At 58.9% G+C, this 20,040-nt stretch overlaps 1 protein-coding gene across 11 annotated transcripts in view; it reads left to right on the forward strand.

Moving 5' to 3' along the window:
* Nucleotides 1–371: 371 nt before the first annotated feature.
* Nucleotides 372–20,040, forward strand: part of Dgkz (diacylglycerol kinase zeta) — a 36,322-nt gene continuing 16,653 nt past the window's right edge. For 2 of the 11 annotated variants that reach the window (XM_013074868.3, XM_087205054.1), the window contains exon 1: nucleotides 9,695–9,885. In XM_013074868.3, coding sequence (XP_012930322.2) covers nucleotides 9,710–9,885 — 176 coding nt within the window. In that variant the 5' untranslated portion in view covers nucleotides 9,695–9,709. Of the gene's footprint in view, nucleotides 860–9,694; nucleotides 9,890–11,745; nucleotides 12,115–13,429; nucleotides 13,559–20,040 lie in introns of those variants that run through there. The other 9 variants (XM_004851928.4, XM_087205058.1, XM_087205056.1 and 6 more) reach the window with 7 other exon arrangements.

The raw sequence follows: 20,040 nt of genomic DNA on the forward strand, positions 1-20,040 counted from the left end.
CAGGGCTGCAGCCCAAGGTAGGAGCGACAAACACCCGGAGGACAAGAGGGGCTGGTGCAGGCAGGACGGTGATCCTGGAGGGGGACGAAGAAAAGGGGTGCCCCTGGGTTCGACCCAGGGATGGCAGCCATTGGCCCCCCACACCCAGAGGGGCCCCTTTTCAGCTCGGCGCAGGGCCGGAGGCCTAGACAGCGCCCCCTCCCGGGTCCCTCCCCGCCCAGCGCTGCCGCCCGGCGCCGACCGGGTTAAACTCCGCCGCCGGCCCTGCCCCCTCCACCTGCCCGCCGGGCGCCGACGCAGCCGCCGGAAAAGCGGGTGGGGGGCGGGGGCCGCGTGAGTGACGGGCGGCGGTGATTGGCAGGCGCGGGGCGCGCGGGGCCCAGCAGCCGTGCCTGCCGGGCTCGCTCCCGGCGCCCCGGCCCGGCTGGCGGCGCCCTCCCCGTACCCCGCGGGCCGGCGGTGTCGCTAAGGCCACTTCGGTGCGCGCGGCCGCGGCGGCTGCAGGAGCGCGCTGGGACTCGGGTCCCTCCGTGCCGTCCGGGGAGCGCACGCCGGGCGCCCCGACCCCGGCGAGGACTCGGGGCGCGGAGGACCCCGTCCGGGCCGCCGCACCTGTCGTCCGGGCTCCCCGCTTCCCACCCCGCCGGCGCCCCCGACGCCCGAGTCGCGGCGCGATGGCCGAGGGGCCGCGCAGGGACCCGGCCGAGGGGGACGCGGTGCGGCGGCGCTGGTGGCGCGAGGACGAGGCCGAGGCGTCGGTGGCTCAGCCCCGTCCCGAGGGCGCGCGGGGCCTGGCCGCTCCGGGCCTCCTGGAGGAGCGGTTCCACCAGCTGCACCTCCGGAAGCAGGTGTCCTACAGGTAAGCAAGGCACCGGCTCCGAAGCGAGGTCCTCTGCCGGAGGGAGCCCCGTTGGTGCCGCGCGGGATCGCCTAGTGCCCATGCGTCCCTAGCGCCGCGCTGCGCCTCGGCGCCCAAGACAGACCCCAGACGTGGCCGCGACACCGCGGGACCTCTCGGCTGAGAAGGGCCCGGAAGAGGGGCGCGGGTTCGGTCAACAGCCCTTCGCCAGCCTCCCTTTGGGCTGCCCGGCGCCGGGCACTGGCTTTGGGGTGACGTCCTGCTTGCTGCCCAGGGATGGGGAGGCACCTCCCCGTGTCCGCCCCCACGGAGGGCTCCCCCTGGCAGCCACGGTGGAGAGGAAAGGGGCATCCCTGTCCCCCCCACATCTTAAAGGGATTTTCGGCCTCCCTCTCTCCCACCTGTGCCCCGAAGGTCCTGGGGAGAAAGTCCAGCTAGAGTTGGTCCCGAGGCCACTTTTGGGACCTGGGCGGCGTGCCTGTGGGCCGGGCGCAGAGAGGGATGCTGAGCAGCGGCACGACCCCCTCCCCCACCGTCTCACTGGGACAGCTGCCCTTGAAGCGCCTGGGGTGACCACCTTAGGAGCCCCGTCCGGGACCAGGGCGTCTCCAATCCTTAAGCTATTGGCCTCTTTGGAGAGTTCAAGTTGTGGGGCAGACAGCCTTGGGTGCTGGGTGTGTCCTGCCTGCCCTGGCTCCCTGGGGCCCAGCTCGGGGGAGCTTAAAGGTCGGGGCATTTGTCACGGCTGTGAGGCTATTGGGCCTCCATTGCTTGGGGGAGGTGGACAGGGGACTTGGCCACCAGCACCCTTGGGGTGCTCAAGGTTCAAGGGGTCAGGCTAGGGTCCTGTGGGCCCTGCCTTCACATCCAGAGAATCCTGGGTACGCCAGGCCCCTTCAGAGTGCACCACGCATCCCAGCAAGGGTGGGTGGGGGAGTGGGGGAGCAGAAAGACCAGCACGGAATGAGGCAGAGAACACAGGATCCTGGAAGTAATGTGAGTCTGGGAGTCTGTTCGCATTCTCATTTCTACCGTTGACTTGTTGTGTGTCCTCCAGTGGGACTCCATCTCTCTCTGGGCTTCAGTTCTTCTCTTACAACCTGAAGGGCTGACCTAAGATTGGCGATGGCTCAGGAGCTGGGGAGGGATTAGAAGCTAGGAAGGCCAGGAGCAGAGATCCCTAAAGGGCTGGTGTGGAAAATGCTTTGCCCACATACGGAAGTAGCCACACAGACAGGGATCCCCCAGGTGGCTCCAGACTTGGGATGTCTCATCCCCAAGGATGCGTGCTAGCTAACCAAGTGGTGGCTCTTCTCTGAGCATGACAGGAACCAGGTCACCTGTGCCAGGGCCCCAGGGTGGGACAGACTGGCAGGGCACTGTTCCCACACTGGGGCCAGCCAGGAGCCTGTCCTAGCACCAGAGCTGCACGGGGCATCAAGGGGACCCCTGGGTGGAGGACAGAAGAGGCCCCTGGGGGCCCAGAGGACCCCAGCGGAACAGGCTAGACTCTGTGGCCAGGGCTTCCCTCCTGTGGGGCTGCAGGCCCAGAGGTCCGATGGCTCCCGAGCTGGTCCTTGTCCAGGCCTCCCGGGGACTGGCAGGAGCACAGGCCCACAGTGGCCCTTTTCCCATCCTCCGCCCACCAGTTCCAGGCAGCTCCGGCCCACGGCTCAACCTCCCGCCCCGCTGTGAAGAGTTGCTAAGAAAAGCTGCTGAAAGCCCTTCAGAGAGAGAAAAGGCTTTTAGGCGGCCACGCGGGGGCACAAAACTCCATGGGTGAGGGGTGGAAGCGGAATTGGGGTGAGGCTGGGCCACCTCTGACGTCAGTAAGGACCATGGAGACCTGGGCAGGGCAGCCAGAGGGCTCGGGGGCTTCCGAGAAGTAGGTTCCCTCGCCCTCCAGGGGCCAGTGTGGGCTGGGGCAGCGCCAGCAGCTGCCCTAGGCAGAGGGAGTGATGGCGGATCTGGGCCTGCAGACAGCTAGGGACAGGGGCAGTAGGACTGGGTGGGGTCGAAGGGCAAGAAGGCCAGAAGATGGGGAAGGGAAGGCAGCGAGGGGGACGGGCCCTCCTTTGTTTAAATGGGACCTGGTTTCCAATAGGTCAAAATAAAGGGCAGGGCAGAAGTGGCCTCGATTCTGGGTCTGATCCAAGCTGGGGTGGGAGGTGCCCCTGAAACACTCGAGGAAGTCCCAGACCACCTGTCAGAGCCACGTTCGAGAAGCCTGGTGTGGTGGTGCATTCCTGCAATGCCAGGACTCGGGAGGTTCTAGTTCGAGGCCAGCCTGAGCTACATGGTGAGACCCTGTCTCAAAAAAACAAAACCAAACAAACAAAACAATGGGTTCTTAAGTCCTATGCCTGGAGATCCTCCTACAGGTAGTCAGTCCAGGTTCGGGTGGACCTCTTAACTCTGTAACCCTCTCCCAGGTAACTCATATTGAGCAGGCTTGGAAACCACTGGTTTCACCTGAGAAGACGCCAAAGGGAGAGAAAAGAATTCTGGACAGAGGAAAGGTCAGTGGTGAGAGAACTCCCTGTGGCCCCACAGGGCTCTGAGGCCCTTTCCCCCACCAAAAGCGTGGTCCCACCCAGGGCGAGACAGTAAATATTTTAGGCTTTGCAAGCCCTGTGGTCCCTGTCGAAGCTCGAAGGCTCTGTCTCTGGGTAAAAGCAGGAAGGGACCACGTGTAAATCAACTCGTACGCCTGGGTTCCGGAAAACTTGATTTGTAGACACTGAACTTTCACAGTCAAAGAGTATGACTCCTTTGCTTTATTCCAGTGGTTTCAAAATGTAGGACCATTTGCAGCTCCCGGGCCCTACACAAACAGGCAGCAGGCCAGATCTGGCCCCAGAGTTAGGGTTTGCCAAGCCTTGACACAGGAGACAGGACAGGACAAACCTGAGGGGACAAGCTTACAGTGGCATCAGGAACCCTCCTGGGCATGGAGGGGCACACTGGCGGCCACATTCCCCAAGACAAACATCTGCATCGGGGCCCATGTGCACAGGTTTTCTGAGTCACTGGGACTTGAATTCGAATTCCAGTCCTGCTCCTCCCTGCATTCAGAAGGCTGAGGCAGGAGGATCTCCTGGAGTTCAAGGCCAGTCTGGGCTATGTAGGAAACCCTGTCTCAAAAAGGAGTGAAACATAAGTTAGATTTCTTTGTCCTGGATAACAGGACAAAAGTGCCCCTCAGGAGATGGGGACATCCATAAAGGCTTGGTGGTGGAACTGTCCCTGGGTGACAAAGCCCTGGGGAACACAAAGCTCAAGGAGACGAAGCAAAGACACCCCAGCACGCTGTCCTCACCCTGCTCTCTCCAGCCCTCAGAGGGTGGGTCGGGGAGCGCCCCCTCGGGCGATCGGCATGGCGGCAGGGCAGCGGGGACATGGCTCCTCGAGGGAGGGGCACCTGATCCTACTCTCTGCTGCTATTTACCAGAAGCTAAAAATAACCCAAGAGTGACAGGGAGATGGGGCCGATTTGTAATTTAAATAGCAACAGAATAATGCAAGGAACTGTAAGAGATCACATTCTGTCCCGAATTAAAAATGCAAAAACCGGGGGCAGAGAGCTGAGCTGGGGGGTGGGGGTGCTGACAGAGGAAGCCGGAAGCGGGGGTCCGTCCATTCTCCTTCCTTTGCAAGGGCGGGGCCAGGCCGTGCCGGAACTCCTTCCTTCCCTCAGGACCCTGGGAGCCAAAGGCTGGGCAGGGCAGTGTCCGGAGGCAGCCAGGCCAGCGGGAGGCGCACATGCAAGGACCAGGATCCCAGAGGCAGCTTCAACGACCTCATGGGACACAAGGGGCTTGGGATAGACCCCGAGCTCCGTCCTCCACCCTGCGTGAGCCCTGCGGGTGTCCAGAAGGGGAGCTGGGAGGGCCAGCTGGAACAGGTGTTTGCAGTCCCTGGGGTGTGCTGGGGGTGGGGGTCGTCCAGTCGGAGTCAGAAAATTTAAGAGATTTGCTAGGACCACACAGACCAGAAGCAGGAGAGCTGCAGTCCAGGCTCAGGTCCGTCTCACTCCAAAGCCCTTTCACCTTGCTGGCTTCTGGGAACCTGGCCTTTCATCCTGAGAGACCTCTCTTTTGGGCTGTGTACTCACTGTACAGCCCAAGGTGGCCTTGCACTCAAGGCGATCCTCCTGCCTCAGCCTCCCAAGTGCTGGGATGATACTGTTAGGGTTTATGATCCCCAGGTCTCGCCCTGGGGGCTTGGTACAGACCACACTGGGCACAAAAAGAAGTTTCCAGGGGCCTGGCAGGTGCTGAAGAGCAGCTTCAGAGAGAGGTTTGTAGCAGCACCGCTGAGCGCTAGACCTGTGACCTCCCATCCCACAGGAAGAGGGTCCCCAGCCCCTCCTCCAAACCCCCCCCCCCCAGTCAGGCTTCAGTGAGGCCACCAGAAGGGCCCTAACCCCATCTCCATCTGTCACTGTCCCCAGCACCTGCAACCAGGCCCAGGCACATCTGTCTCTGGGGGCAGGGCAGAGCCCCAGCAGCTGGGCGGGGCAGTGACCAGCAGGGCCGCAGTGGCTCGGGCTTAGCTGCTGGGGAAGGACCGCAGCTACTTGTGCAAACAGGAAGTCGGTTTCCTCCCCCTGCTCAGCGCTTGGGACACTTAGATTCAACCCATTTCAGTGTCCCTGGGAGTCACAGGACACGCAACACAGTGTCCAGGGCACTGATTGAGGACAAGATGGGTTCGAAAATCTTGTAAGTGAGCTGGGTACGGTGGCGCAGGCCTGGAATCCCAACTACTCAGGAGGCTGAGGCAGAAGGATGGCAAGTTTGAGGTCAGCCTGGACAACTTAGCAAGACCCCATCTTAAAATACATTTGTTTTAAAAAGGGCTGGAGGTGTAGCTTAGAGGTAGAGCATTTGCCTAGCATGTGGAGGGCCCTGGGTCAATTGCCAGTACTGAACAGGCAAAAAAAAAAAAAAGGAATCTTGTAAGGAGACAAGACTGATGTGTACGAGGCCAAGGATTTAGCTCAGTGGTTTCGCCACCTGCTGCGCAAGCGCAAGGACCCGAGTTCGATGTCCGGTACCAAAAAGAAAAAGAAAAAAAGACTGATGTGTACAAATAAAATGATACTGTATTCCTAAGAACAAAAGCATCCATGGGATAGATGCTGATTCAGTATTTAACACTTAGGTACTTACAAAATAATTGTCATATGAATGAATGAAACCCTGGAGATAAGGGAAGAAATTCAAATGAAACTGATGCGGTAGAGGAAATCTTAGAAGTCATCTGTGATGGTCCAACCAGAGAGGTTAGTGACTAGCCCAGAGTCACACAGCAAGGGCTGGAACATGAGCTAATGGACTGAGTCTAGGGCTCTTCTCACCTTCCCAACTCCTTTACTTGAGCTGGGGTTTGAAAGATGGTGATTCTGCTGGGTGTGATGGTGCAAGGCTATAATCCCAGCACTCTGGGAGGCTGAGGCAGGAGGATCCAGAGTCCAAGCCTAGCCCTGGGCTACTTAGTGACTAAGAGAGACTTTTTTGCAAAATAAAAACTGTAAGAGGCTGTGGATGCAGCTCAGTGTAGAGGCCTTGGGTTCTATCCCCAGCACTACCAAAAAAAAGAGAGAGAGAGAAAGGAAAAGAAGGAAGAAATATTTATTGAACACCTACTATGAAGCAGGCCCTGGCATGGTATAAATGGAGAGAAAATCTCTGCAGGGAAAGCCTGGAGCAAGAGGCCAGAAAACAAGAGGAGCCCTGAAGGTTGCGCCAAGGAGGCAGGCCGGGTGGGTGTGGGAGCACGGGATGTCCACGTTGCGGTTGAGTCTTCGGCGGCCTGGTCCACTTCTTTTCCCGGGCCCCACGTGCTCATCCAGGCCACGGAAAGTAGAACACTTCCCGCTCTGGGGCCTCAGCAAAGCCCAGAATAATTTTCTTACCCAGATTCTTCTTCTTCTGTGTGCCTGGGTGGATCCTGAGGGGTCCCCAGCTCCCCAGCGCTGGCCCGTGCTGTCCCAGGAGCGGCCAAGGGCGTCCTCCCCACCCTGGGCACCTGCCCCTTCCAGTCCTCCCCAGCCCACCCGGAAAGCAGAGCTGTCACTGACGGCTCCAAGGGTCCAAGCCCAGGGTGGCCCCATCCCACAGGCCCAGCAGCTCTGTCTCCAAGCCTCCCGCCCGCCTGGCTTCCCCTGCAGGAGCCCATTTCCTCCCCTGTGTGGCTCAAGACTACCAGAGCCTCGGATGGAAAACAAGCCCAGCCCCACTTCCTCTGCTGAGCTTCTGGAGAAGCCTGGGAGAGGAAGGCCGGGCGCTGCCACCACCTCCTTCCCGAGCCAACCTTGGCCTGGCTGCGGAGAGAGTCTGGGGGCCACAGCGCACAGCTCCCACCTCGAGGGATGCGAGAGATGATGGGTGGAAGGAAAGAGGTTCTAGGCCTGATGCGCCGAGCTGCAGCCCACATCCTTTTTAAATTTTTTTTCTTTTGAGACAGAGTTAAAGTCACTAAATTGCCCCAGCTAAACTCCAATCCTGCCTCAGTCTCCCACTGCTGGGATTACGGGCCTATTAATTCCAGCCGGGTGTGGTGGCACAGGCCTATAATTTCAGCACTTGGGAGGCTGAGGCAGGAGGATCGCCACAAATTGAAGGTCAGCCTGGACTACATAGAGAGTTCAAAGCCAGACCGAACTGCAGATTGAGACCCTGTCTCAAAAAACGAAACAGGGCCAGGGATTTTGCTCAGTGGTTCCACTGCCTGCCTCACAACCGAAAGGTCCTGAGTTCGATCCCTGGTACCAAAAAAAAGAAGAAAGAAACAAACAAAAACAGATTCTCAATTCCAGAGCTGGAAGTGAAGCTCAGTAGCAGCAGCCTTGCCTAGCATGCCCAAGACCCTGAGTTCAATTCCTAGCACCACATGCACACACAAAACTAGAAAGCTTAGCAGCTTCATGCCTCAGTTTCCCCGTGTAAAAGGAGGAAAATAACAACCTCTACCTCCTGGGGTTACTGAAGGGTTTGATGAGCTAATTATGCATTCAGTAAAGAGCTGGTACAGAAGTATCTAAGAAATATTAAGTATTGTTTATTGTGACTGAGTATTAATTATTCATCACACAGCATGCATTTATGAAACAAGCTACTGAGAAGCACTCTGTTCCAGTCACATGGTTCACAAAGGTGATTCTGCAGCAGATGGAGGCTTCCAAGGGTCGGAGGAGGGCACCGAGTACACCCTGTGCCCGCAGGTTCTGTAGCATAAATGTGGGTGAAACTCAGCTGACTTTGCCCTCCCTGGAGTGCCAAACCCACACGCAAGCAAAGAGCCCACTCTAGAGCAGTGTGATTAGGGACAGGATGCTGTCCTGCCAGACCAACCCAGGGATAGAGGGAGAATGCACCTTGTGCCTGGTGCCCACGGGGACCTCACCAGCAAAATCCGGCCACCTCTTGTCACATTGCGCTGCTCCTGTTCTGTGGTCTCGCTGGCCTCTACTGCTGGGCAGCATCCTGTACCCTCCTGGCTCACCTTGACTCTTGATTCATCGAGACCTGTTCTCAAATGTCTCCTCCTTAGACCCTCCCAGACTCCCCGACTCTTTCCCTAACCCTCCACATTTGGCTGGGCACGCTCTCCAATACCCACCTACATCCAGGCCCTTTTTATTTTATTTTGAGACAAGCTCTCACTAAGCTGCCCAGGTTGGCCTTGAACTCAATGAGTATTTTATTTGTGTGTGCATGTGTGCGTGTGTGTGTGTGTGTGTGTGTGTGTGTGTGTGTGTCTCCCATCAAATGCTTATGGGAGATAGTTATTTATTTATTTATTTGCAGTGCTGGGATGGGGCCCAGGGAATGAGTATTAAATATACTAACTTGTAACTCCTTTTGCCTTTTTTTTTTAAAGACAGGTTCTCATGATGTAGCCCAGGCTGGTCTTGAACTCTCTGAGATCCTTCTGTCTCAGTCTCCCGAGGGCTGGGATGGCAGGTGTGCACCACCACATCCGGCCCACACCTCTTATTTCATCTATGTACACTTTCATAAATTTGCATTATTGTTCCATTTTATGGATGAGAAAACGGAAGCACAGAAAGCCCCCTGACACAGGTATTCACCGCTGTGCGTGTTTTTACCTTACCTTATTCCAGAAACAATGTAAGGTGACTCAGAGAGGTTTATGACCTGACCCGGGCCGCACAGCTGGGAAATGAGAAAAAGGACGTGAACTCCCACCTTTGGACTCCATCCTGTTTCTTTTCCCAACACCACTGTCCTGTGTACCCGACCCTATGTTGGATGGTGTGACGCACGCAGAGGTGCTAAGGAGAGACAGTTGCGTGTCTGAGGACATCCCCAGCCAGTATGGGGGATTGTCAATGCAGCAAGGGTCTCAGAGGGACCAGGAGGTGAAAAGCAGAAAGCTTGCTGGGAGTGGTGGCCAACACCTGTGATCCCAGCACTCGGGAGGCTGAGGCAGGAGGAGTGCTCTGAGTTCAAGGCCAACCTGGGCTACACAGTGGGACCCTGTCTCAAAAAAAAGGAAAGAAAAAGAAAAGAAAATGGGAGAGGTTAAGTGCAGAGGAAAGCCAGACTGAGCCCAGTGCGGGGCCCAGCCCAGACAGGCCCAGTGGCTGCCTGGCAGCCTCTGACTCGGGCTGTCTCCTGGAGGCTGGGCTAGGCTTGTCCCCACCTGCTCCTTGCCCTCCCACATAGCTCCTGCCCCCCCCCCCCGCCTCCTGCCCCAGCCAACGGAAGGCGCCTCCGAGCCCCCCGTCCCCTGTTTGGGCCACTGGCCGGCCTCTAGCAGGGGCCCCCCCCCCACTCCGGGTCAGGAAGTGCCGAAAGAGGAAGAGAGTCGCTGGGCAGGATGAGCGCACTGGGGGCCGGCGGCAGTGCGGGGGGAGACCGCGATGCAGCCGCAGCTCTGGGCCCCGCAGAGGTGCCCGGGACAGAAGCACGGGAGCTGCCAGGGCCACTGAGGCAGATGTGGCGCTACCGCTCCTGGGACGTGCCACAGATCCCAGCCGAGGCTCCCCAGACACAGTAGGTACAAGGGTGTCCTGGGGCTGGGTATGGGGACCTCGTCCCACTGCAGACCTGAACCTTGGGTGTGTGTGGAGGGGACAGAAGTGAAGCTCGCGGGTCCGTTATGTAGCAACTCTGTGCAGGCCCGGGGGTACAGGGGGGTTCCTGGCAGGGCGAAGGGCACTCTGATACGGAGAGTGTGGTGGTGGGTGGGGCTCACTGACAGAAGGGGGGTCTGGGGACGGGACCCCCACTCCAAAGAGAGTGGCGTTCAAGCTGACAGTTTCCAAACCAGTGCAAGGTCGCTTCAGCAGCTTCTGGGCTCTTCCCTCCGATCTGGCATGGGAGCCATTGGGAAACCTCCCCAGCGGAACCGCTTACTCCGGAGGCCGGGGTCAGGCCCTTAGGATGCCTCTGCCCTCCTCCAACCAGCCTGGCCTCAGCTGCTGGCTGAAAGGCTGGGGGCCCCTCCTCGACACTCAGCCCATGTCCTGGCCCACAGGAGACTGGAAGGGCGTTCCAAGCGGTGCCGGGCCTCTGGATGCTGGGATCTCTCAATCACAGGCTTGCCGGCTGGTCCCTTGTCCCCTGATAGCAGCCTAGGCTCTCTGTGGCTGACCCAGGCTGGAAAATGGGCTGCCAGAACCAAGAGGGTGAAAGTGAAGGTGATAGGATGTGGCTTTGCAGAATGCAGTGCAAACTGAAACACCAGGCAGCAGGCTGGGCATCAAAGTGGCAGGGTTTGGGGAGGAGGAGACCATGGTCCCCAGCTTCCTGGCCCTGTCAGCTTGGAGGGGTTCTCAAGGTACTGGGCTGTGGATTCCCAAGTGTATGCGGTGGCCATGTCCTCACAGGCGATGGTTCTGGTTCCAATTGCTCTCATCTCTGGAGGGGGACAACCTCTGCTGCCTTTGGGAGGGTGTTTGGGTGTGCATATGAGGTACATCTCTGGGTGAGTGTGTGTATGTGTGTGTGTGTGTGTGTGTGTGTAAGGGGTGGGGCCCTGTAACCCTGGCCCAGGGGCTACTATGTGTAGGAGACAGTGTACTTGTCCTATGTGGCTTGGTATGTGGATGTGTGTGTGCCCTGTGACTTGTCCTTATGAGTGTGTATTTGAAGGTGGTGCACGCCTGCAATCCCAGCACTGGCGGGACTGGGGCAGAAGGATCGCCTCCAGTTCTAGGTCAGCCTGGGCTCCATAGTAAGATCCTGTCTCAAAAAAAAAAGTGTATTTGTGTAAGAGATGTTCAGGTCATTAATTCCTCTAGCATGAGATCGAGAGGTGCCCTTGGACAGTGCGCCAGGAAACGCCCACGTGTCAGGAATGAAGATGACTTTGAGAAACGTGTCACTTCTTGGTGGGTGTGTGTGAGGGCCATAAGTGACTTTGGTCGCTGACTGCTGGAGGCCAGGTGGAACATGTGCGCCTGTGTGTGGGGGGGGAACCCAGTGCGACCTTCCTCCGTGGGTGGGAGCCGGGAGAGCAGGAGAGCACGGTGGAGATTGGCCGGGTGGCTGCGTGGGCGCAGGCGTGTGAGAAAGCAGTAGATCCCTTGCGGAGGGGGGAGAGGAGGTAGTGACAGCCGCCCTCGCGGGTGTACACTTGTGAGCACACAGGTTGTTCGTGGGTAAGGGTAAGGGGAGGACGAGGCTGCATCTGGGTGCTCGCAGCAAGCGTCACACCAGGAAACCTGTTCGGTCCTGGCGGGCCGGCGCGGCCTGGGGCGGGGCCTCGCTCTCCCCGCCCACCCGAGACTCCGCCCCGACGCCTGGCGGGCCGCGGCCGGCAGAGGGCGCTGTGGGCAGGGTGCCGCCGCCGGCCGAGGGGGCGTGCTCGGCGGCCGGCAGGCAACGGCCCGGCCAGCTATGCGGGGTCCTGCGGCCGCGGCTGGCGGCACTTCCTGGAGCGGCGGCGGCCGCTTCCCGGGCACCTGGGCGTGGGGCGCGGGGGCGCGCGGCGCGGGGCGGGCGGAGCGAGCGCGCGCCATGGCCGCGGCGGGCGGTGCGGGGCGGGCGTGCTGAGCCCGGCCGCTGGCCCGGCATGGGCGTCTCCCGCGGGCCCGCCGCCGGCCGGGGCTAGGGCCGGATGGAGCCGCGGGACGGCAGCCCCGAGGCCCGGAGCAGCGACTCCGAGTCGGCTTCCGCCTCGTCCAGCGGCTCCGAGCGCGACGCGGGTCCCGAGCTGGACAAGACGCCGCGGCGCCTCAGCAAGCGGCGCTTCCCGGGGCTGCGGCTCTTCGGGCACAGGTGAGCGGGCGCGGGGGCGGCGGCGGCGGCGGCGGCGGCGGCGGGATCCGGCCCGGGGCGAGGTGGCCCGGCACCGGCGGGACGGGTGCTGCTGGCGTTGGCTCCGGCGGTGGTCACCCCAGCACCTGGGCGCGGACTCCTGGTCCCCACAGCACGAGAGCCGGGTCATTCTCTGGACCCGGCGCCTCAGCTAAGTACCGTGCAGGGCAGCTTCCAGCAGAATCACCCACCCCTGGCACCAGCAGAGTCCCACGCGTGGGCACCCACCCCGTCTTGACCCGGTAGAACAGGGCCTCGCTGAACGTCTGGCTCCAGTGAGCCGAGGGACACGCTGCCACTGGGCTTGTGCGGGACCCCTTTGCTGCTGAACTGCTTGGCATCTGGTAGACGGCCCCGTTGATACTGCCAGGTTGTGCCCGGAGCACTGGCCACTGAGTTCATTGCTCGACCTTTTAAGCTTCTCTTCGGAGTTGGGGATGCTGGGACACCTGCACCACCTGGCGCTTAGTTCGGGGGCGAGCCCAGCGTTTCCCTCCACAAGGCAGTTATCCTCTTGCCTCCTTCCAGTCCTTGTTGGGAAGGGAAAGGGGTGAAGTAAGGTGTAGGCAGGAATTTGTGGCCGCTCCAGCCCCCCCCCCCCCAGCACTCCAGCTGTCACCATATTGTGCCCGTGACAGAGTTTGGAGAGGACTGGTGAGGAGGGAGTGGACAGGTTGAGGGCAGGCAGTTCATGGCTGTGTGCTGGTCTTGGGTGCCGGCCAATGCCTGCTCTCATGCCCTGGTGTGAGCGAAGGGGCCAACGAGGAGCCCTGCACCTGCTTCTCTGAGCTTTCTACCTGAGGAGCTTGCAGCCGATCAGCCAAAGACCCGACTCTCCCTGAAGACTCTGCCCCAGGCCTCCATCTCCCCTTTCTGCAGCTGCCCAGGCTTCGGGGCATGGGGCCCCTCCTGGGCTCACCTGGTCCTTTCCTAGGGTGGACTTTCCCTACCAGTAACCTGTTCAGTTCTCTCCTGTTGTGGGGGTCAGCATGCCCTTAACCCTGTTCTTTACACCTGCAGTGTGTCGCACAGCCACCCCACGTGGGGATCTGGCTCCTCACCCTGGCAGATGGAGCTCTGTGTGCTTTTGTGAAGCCACTCAGCCATCAATGTCACATAAAACAGGGCAGGCAGTAAAGCTCCCAGGGCTTCTGTTTTTGTCACCCACAGCCCTGCAAGATGGAGCAGTTTACACACAGCCTTGCAGGATGTAGCCTCCAGTCCTCATAGGCTCCGGAGGGGAGGGAGGGGCTGCTGGAGGCTTCCTGTCGCTGCCCACAGAGCACAGAGTGTCGGGCGCTTGTGACCTGTGGCTGTGCCCGTTTGTGAAGGGCACAGGTTTGTGCCTGTTGGGACGAGCCTAGGCACATTCAGGAGGAAGAGCAAGAGGCAAGAGAACTGACAGGTACCTTTACATAATTCTCTAAAACAGGATAGGTGTTATTTCTCCATTTTTATAGATGAAAAAGACACAAGGTCAGAGAGAACAGCAATTCGCCCAGAGTCACGTAGCAAATACGAGGCAGAGACAGCGTTTGAACTCAAAGTGGTCTGAAAAAAAATCCACAGCCCTTTCTCTACACCAGGATCCCAAATGGAACATCACAGGGGCCTGGGGAGCTTTGAGGGGTTCAGATCTGGAGGTGGGGCCTGGCCCTTTTCTTTAGAGTTTCCCAGATGATTGTGCTGTGTGGCTGGGTTTGAGAAGCACAGAATTCCACCCCTGGGATTGGAGGCCTAGTGAGAAGAAAGCCAAAGAGCATCTCTGGACCCAGGGAAGGCTGCCCCCCCCCCCCCGCCATTCTGAGAACGTGGCTGTGGTGCTTCCTGGCAGCCCAGAATCGGTCCCACTGGGGCTGGCCTCCTTCCCTCGATGGCCAGGTAGCAGGGGTAGACGTTTGGAGCAGTGGCCCTTCTCTGGGCTGTGCCCTCTTTAATGCTGCTTACTCGGTCCTGTCACCTCTGGAGAAGTCCTCAGCCGACCCCACCACCTTCCCCAGGTGCCTCACCCAGCCATAACCAAGCTCTGGCTTCTCCCTGGACATCCACCCCTCAAACCTCAGGGCTGAGTGGCCTGGGAAGGAGATGGGCAGTGGCTGGAAGGGAGGGTCCTGGATAACAGATCGGTGGTGGCTGCTACAGCTGTGTTGAAGTCTGCACTCAAATCTCAGTTCACTGGGAGACCTCTGTGAACAGTAACCAGTGTCTGTGTGACCTTGGCTAGAGTTGTGATGGCACACGGGCCACACGCTTGCCATCCCTGGTCCAGGAGAAAGAATGGTCTGTGGCATCTTCCTTCAAGAGCCTTTTCCTCAAAGCCGATCTCCGCCCCCTCCAGCTGGCACCATTCTGGGAATCTGGAGGGCGCTTTGCCATCTCCCTTTTTTTAGCCCAGTGAGACACAAAGCTGAGCTGCGATCCTCCCCAGCTCCTGGAGTCTTCCAGCCCACCTTACTTCTTGATAGGAAGCATTGGCCTCTCCCAGGGGGAGAGGGAGCTGGAGGAGGTGTAGGCCCCCCAGGCATCTGCTTCTCTGCCCTGCCCCAGGAGGGCAGGACCTTCACCCTCAGGTTGCCTGGGTCTAAGGTTGGTCAGGCTCCTCCTGTTCCAGGCCCGGCTGGGGAGGAAGGACTCAGGGAGCCTCTGGCTTGGTCCCAGCAGTCCGATCCGGGCAGGTTGTAATTGGTGGATTAGCTGGTTTTATATCCCAGGGGCATCAGAAATTACCTGGCACCTCCATATTCAGACACAAGGTGCTTTTGCAGTTGGAGCCCCTGGGAGCCTGAACCTGCTCTGCTGTCCTGTCCCCTGCCCTTCAGGCTCAGTCATAAGCTCCCAGAGAGCAGGGGACACACCTGTGGAACGAGTTGGAGACAATGGGTCTCATTTAGACCCCACGCCGCAGGGAGGCCCCGTGAGCATGGTTATGCCGGCAAGGCTGGCGCAGGGAGCCACCACCGGCAGCCTTCGCAGAAGCAGCCCCTGTTTGGGTTGGTTTGGCAGTGAATGGGGAGGGACGCGGTGAGGGATGCCTCTCATTCAGAGGCAAGAGCACTGTTTGTGGCGCCAGGGTGTCTGGGAGCCAAAGGAGCCTCTGTGGGGGCCCAGGGAGGCCGTGCCTGCTTGAGTCCTTGGATTCCAGCCAGTTGGGGAAAGAGAAAGGGGCCTCAGTGGCTGAGCCATGTGCGTGTCACTGTTTGCTCCACACCAGGCCCTGTGCCAGAGTGCGGCACTGGCCAGGTTGGGAACCGAGGCTAGGATTCTCCTGGTCTCTGTCCACTGCCACCCGGACCAGAGGCTCTGGTTGCAGATCAGGGAGGGGATGGGTGGTTCCTGTCAGTCTCTGTCCTACACTCCAAAAAAGTCAAGTCCCAGCACTCAGGAGGCTGAGGCAGGAGGATTGCTGTGAGTTTGAGGCCAGCCTGAGCTACAGAACCGAGACCCTGTCTCAAAAAAAAAAAAAAAATCCCAGTATGGGGAGCTGCTCAGAATTTTCAGCTGGCACAAGAACATGAGAGTGGATGTCCTCCCAGTGCAAGGCCTGATAACCCCTGCTCAGAGGTGGCTGAGCCCTGGGCAGCTGGGGCTGCGAGAGCGAGATAGGCCAGCAGTCTTCATCCTCAGGGGCCTCCCCCGCGACCCCCAAACAGGTCAGTGAGGAGTTAGCCAGCCTTGACCCCAGGGCTGAACTGGCCCCTAAAAGAAATGGACCCAGGTCCCTTCTGCACCCACAAAGGCAGAATAGTTTTGGGCCCCTGGAACTGACCCCGGAGATGGCCCGCAGTGTTGCTGAAGCGACACAAGGGGGCGACAGCTGCCATCTGGAAGGACCGCTGGTCACTTGGAGCATCAGGGATAGGTGGCCTCCAGATGCTTCTCCTGCTGCTGAGCTACTTGATATCTGGCCGCAGGGGTGGAGCCAGTCGAATGGCAGCCAGGTGTGTGCCACACCTTCCTGTCCCTGAAGACCGAGGCCCTGGGAGGCGGCCCTGACTCCACTGAAGTCCCACAGCTAGCGAGGGGTCGTCTGGTCACCAAGCTCCCCAGGTCGCATCAGAGGACCCCAAGCTCTACCTGCTTTCAGAGAAATTCTCACCTGGCACCTTCCAATCTGCTTCTGCCTGAGGAAGCCCCCCTGGCCCACCCTTGCCCCTGCCTCTGCTCCACATGCTGTCCCTGACGCCCTGAGAGCATCCACTGCACATGGGGCTTCCTATGCCCTCTGGCTTGGAGCAGGGCCTGTGGGAGAAGTCCAGGCTGCCACCATTCCCCTGTCCTTTCTGCCCCTGCCTGGATGGCCCTCGAGCGACAGAGTTGAGTGGTGAGCACTGGCCCGAGTAAGACCAAGGGCCCTGGCCCAGGGCAAGGTGGGCAGACGGGCACTGAGAAGAGACCCCCCCACTGTCCCCTGCACTGCTTGCTCATCTTTTTCCAGCTTTGAACAGGTACCAGCAGCCAGTAGACCCTCCATGCCATAGAAGTTTCACATCAGCATCATGGTTGATTTGACCTCTGTTGTATTTTATTTTTTGTTTTTTTGAGACAAAGTCCCACTGTATTGCCCAAGCTGGTCTTGAACTCGTGGTGATCCTCCTGCCTCAGCCTCCCAAGTGTTGGGATTACAGGCATGCGCCACCACACCCCACTGTTGATGCCCATTTTACAGATGAAACCAAGGCTCAGAGAGGTCAGGGCCCTGCCCCAGGATCATGAAGGCCAACCCATAGATCTGTCCACAACCCGGGCTGCCCTACTTAGCAGTACTCCTTTCTCATATCCTGCATTCCCAAACCACCAGAGGCGAAGAAGGGGCCTGGAAGGGACCTCTGGCTTCAGGAGGAGCAGGCTGGGCTTCAGGGGTCTGGGGCTGGCAGTCGTTGTTGCAGGGCTGCCCCACCAGGCTTGGCATACAGGAGCACTGCTGTGACCTTTATTACACTTGATAGGTACTGGAGCCCAAAGGATGAGTTCTGGGGGCCCCTGGTGGCACCCCGTGGTCAGTGGGTGGCCAGTGGCCCGGGGAGGAGCCCGAACCCGTGGCCCCAGCGTGCCATCCCTGTGTTTGCTGAGGTCTGCTCCCTGCCCTGCTCCTGGCAGGCGCCGATTGTGAGCTGTGCCCGCCTAGCTGAGCCCCATCTTGGCACCTGCCAAAATAGCTGTCTGGGAGCCTGGCCCGTGCCGCCCACGGCCCAGCATCTTGCGGGTTAACAGCTTGCCTGTCTCCGCCCCCTTCCCCGACTCGCTGACATTTCACAGAGCTGGCGGGGGTGGCTGTGAGAGGGGGCAAGCTTGTTCCTGCTGCCCAGCCCCCGTGGACACCCCTGGAAGGCATCCCTGCCTCGGGGACACCTGCCCCTAAGATACGGGTGTGGCCTGCCTGTTACAAGCAGGCGCAGGCACTGCCCCAAGAAGCAGCTCTCCCTCTGGGAGTCTTCAGAAATTTCTTGAGAATCTTTGAAACGATGACATCTTCTGCAGTTGGTATAGTATACAAAGTAATACAGAGTCCCAGCTCGAGCTGGGTCACTTCTAACCATTGCACCCTGTGAGCCTCAGGTAGAGGAGGCCCCTGTGTCTTGCTCCCCAGAGAAAACCACAGTCTTCCCGTCTGCTTTTCTTGTGTCTGTTTGTAAAGTTTTCCTACCAAGGTAGCATCTATAACAATGTATGGTACTATATGGTCCATAACAGAGGTAGCAGGCATCATTCTGAATTTAGATTTTTCCCTCAAGGTTGTTTGGAGATTTGACCATCTTCATTAAGACATGTGTTTCATCAAATCCATTTTGTGCAGAAATCTCTCTCTCTTTTTTTTTTTTTGATACTGGGGATCGAACTCAGGATCTTGTGCTGCTATCAAATCCATTTTAACTGCTGTATAGTACTCCTTTGTGGAGCTGCTGGTTTGCCCAGTCTCCTGTTGATGGCTGTGTGGGTGGGATGCTGTCTGTCTGTCATGGTGCATGCAATCTCACAGACTGTTGTGTTATCAGGCTTCTTGCGCGTCCTCTCCACACAGGTCCTGGTCACCAGCATGTGTATCTGCGCAAGCCTAGGAGGAAGACAGGTGGGCAGAGGCCGTCAGTCAGGTGAGATCCAGGCTCAGGGCAGCCTGAGGGCGCAGAGCTGGTCCAGGCAGAGCCTCCCGGCCTTTGAGTAAAAGCCTTTGCTCCCTGGTCAGGGCCTTTGCTCCCTGAGGCTTCTCAGATTGGCTGACAGCCCCTGCTTGAAAGGGAGCGGAAACCCCATGTGTGCTTTGTGCCCAGCCCCTGGGCTGTCCTGGGGAAGCCTGGGCAGCAGAAGTGGTAACACGGAGTCACGAGGCGGGGCCGGGCCAGAGGCTGCAGAGGGGGAGTTAATTTTGAATGAGGGGGATGCCTGTCCCAGCAGATGGGGACCGGCAGCACGCTGCAGACACAGGAGAAGGCAGGCATGGGCTCCCACCGTCACCAGAGAAGCGCGGGAGAGCTCCGTGTTCCTGCGGGCATTGGCTTCAGTGTGCCTCCAGGGCAGGCAGGCGCTGCTGCCGCTCTGCCCCCCGCCCAGGCTGCCGATGCTCACCCTCCTGTCCTCACTGTGCTGGCACTTGTGTCCCCGGGGAGGCAGGAGCGACCCGAGGTCCCCGGGGCTCACAGCCTGCTGGGGGGACAGACTTGCAAACCAGTGCTGTGGGCCCCTAGACCCAGAGGGTGCCTGAGCCCTAGAGGGGCTGGGAAGCCCTTGGTGGAGAGAAGGGGAGAAGAGCCCCTCAGCCAGCGGAGGGGACTGGACCCAGGTGCTGTGCCCAGAGGCAGTGGCCCAGGCCTCAAGTGTGGGGACTGCAGGGTGCACTGGTAAAGGGGCTCCTGTCAGTCAGCTGCCTGGCCGAAGGCACAGCTTCTCTGCCCCGTGCCTCAGTTTCCTCATCTCTAAAGGGAGGATTCAGGAAGCAGGGATAGTAATACCAACTGTTAGTTTAATGAGGAATAATAGGTTAATATTTGAAAAAAAGGGCCGGAGACTTAGCTCAGTGGTTCTGAATCCTGCCTCCCAAGCACAAGGTCCTGAGTTCAATCTCCGGTACCAAGAAAAAAATATTTGTAAAACATTTAGAACAGTCAGTGGCTGAGTAGGATGTGTCAAATAAAATAGAAGAACCATAGAAGTGAGCCGGGCATGGTGACACACCTGCAATCCCAGCACTCGGGAGGCTGAGGCAGAAGGATGGCCAGGAGTTTGAGGCCAGTCTGGGGTACAGAGTGAGACCCTGTTTCAAGAAAACTACCAACACAGAACCACTAGACAGGAGAGGAAGCTGGGAGGCCCGGCTGGTGGACCCAGGGTGGTGCTGGCCAATAGTGGGGAGCCAATGCCCTAGAAGTCGAGGCTTTTGGATGAGCTCCGAGGCAGGAGAGATGGTTGAAGGGAAAGTTTATTTATTTTTATTTTATTTTTTAAAATAAATTTTATTTTACCCCACCCTCCGAAGGCCCCTCCCCTCCCTATGTACAAAAGCTTTGTTTCCATTTTTTCCCTTCTGTTTTGAAGGGAGAGTTTAAAGGAATGAGTTGGTCAGCCATTCATTCCACACTCTTCTCTCCAGGGCCTAGCAGGGCCAGACCCTGAGACAGGGGCCCAGGATATGAAGGAGACACTTGGGTCTTTTCATCAAGGAGTGTACTTAGGCCCAGTTGTGGTGGCACATACATGTAACCCTAGCACTCTAGAGGCTGAGGCAGGAGGGTTTCGAGCTTGAGCCCAGCCTGGGCAATGCAGTGAGATCCTATCTCAGAAAAATAAGAAAGCTTGGGCCAGGGATGTAGCTCAGTGGTTCCGCCGCCTGCCCCGCAAGCGCAAGGACCTGAGTTCGATCCCTGGTACCCCCCAAAAAAGAAAGGCTGAGGGTGT

The sequence above is a fragment of the Heterocephalus glaber genome, unplaced genomic scaffold (assembly GCF_053883595.1).
Source record: "Heterocephalus glaber isolate CG9 unplaced genomic scaffold, H.glaber_assembly_v1.0 deba00000594, whole genome shotgun sequence".
Taxonomy (NCBI): domain Eukaryota; kingdom Metazoa; phylum Chordata; class Mammalia; order Rodentia; family Bathyergidae; genus Heterocephalus; species Heterocephalus glaber.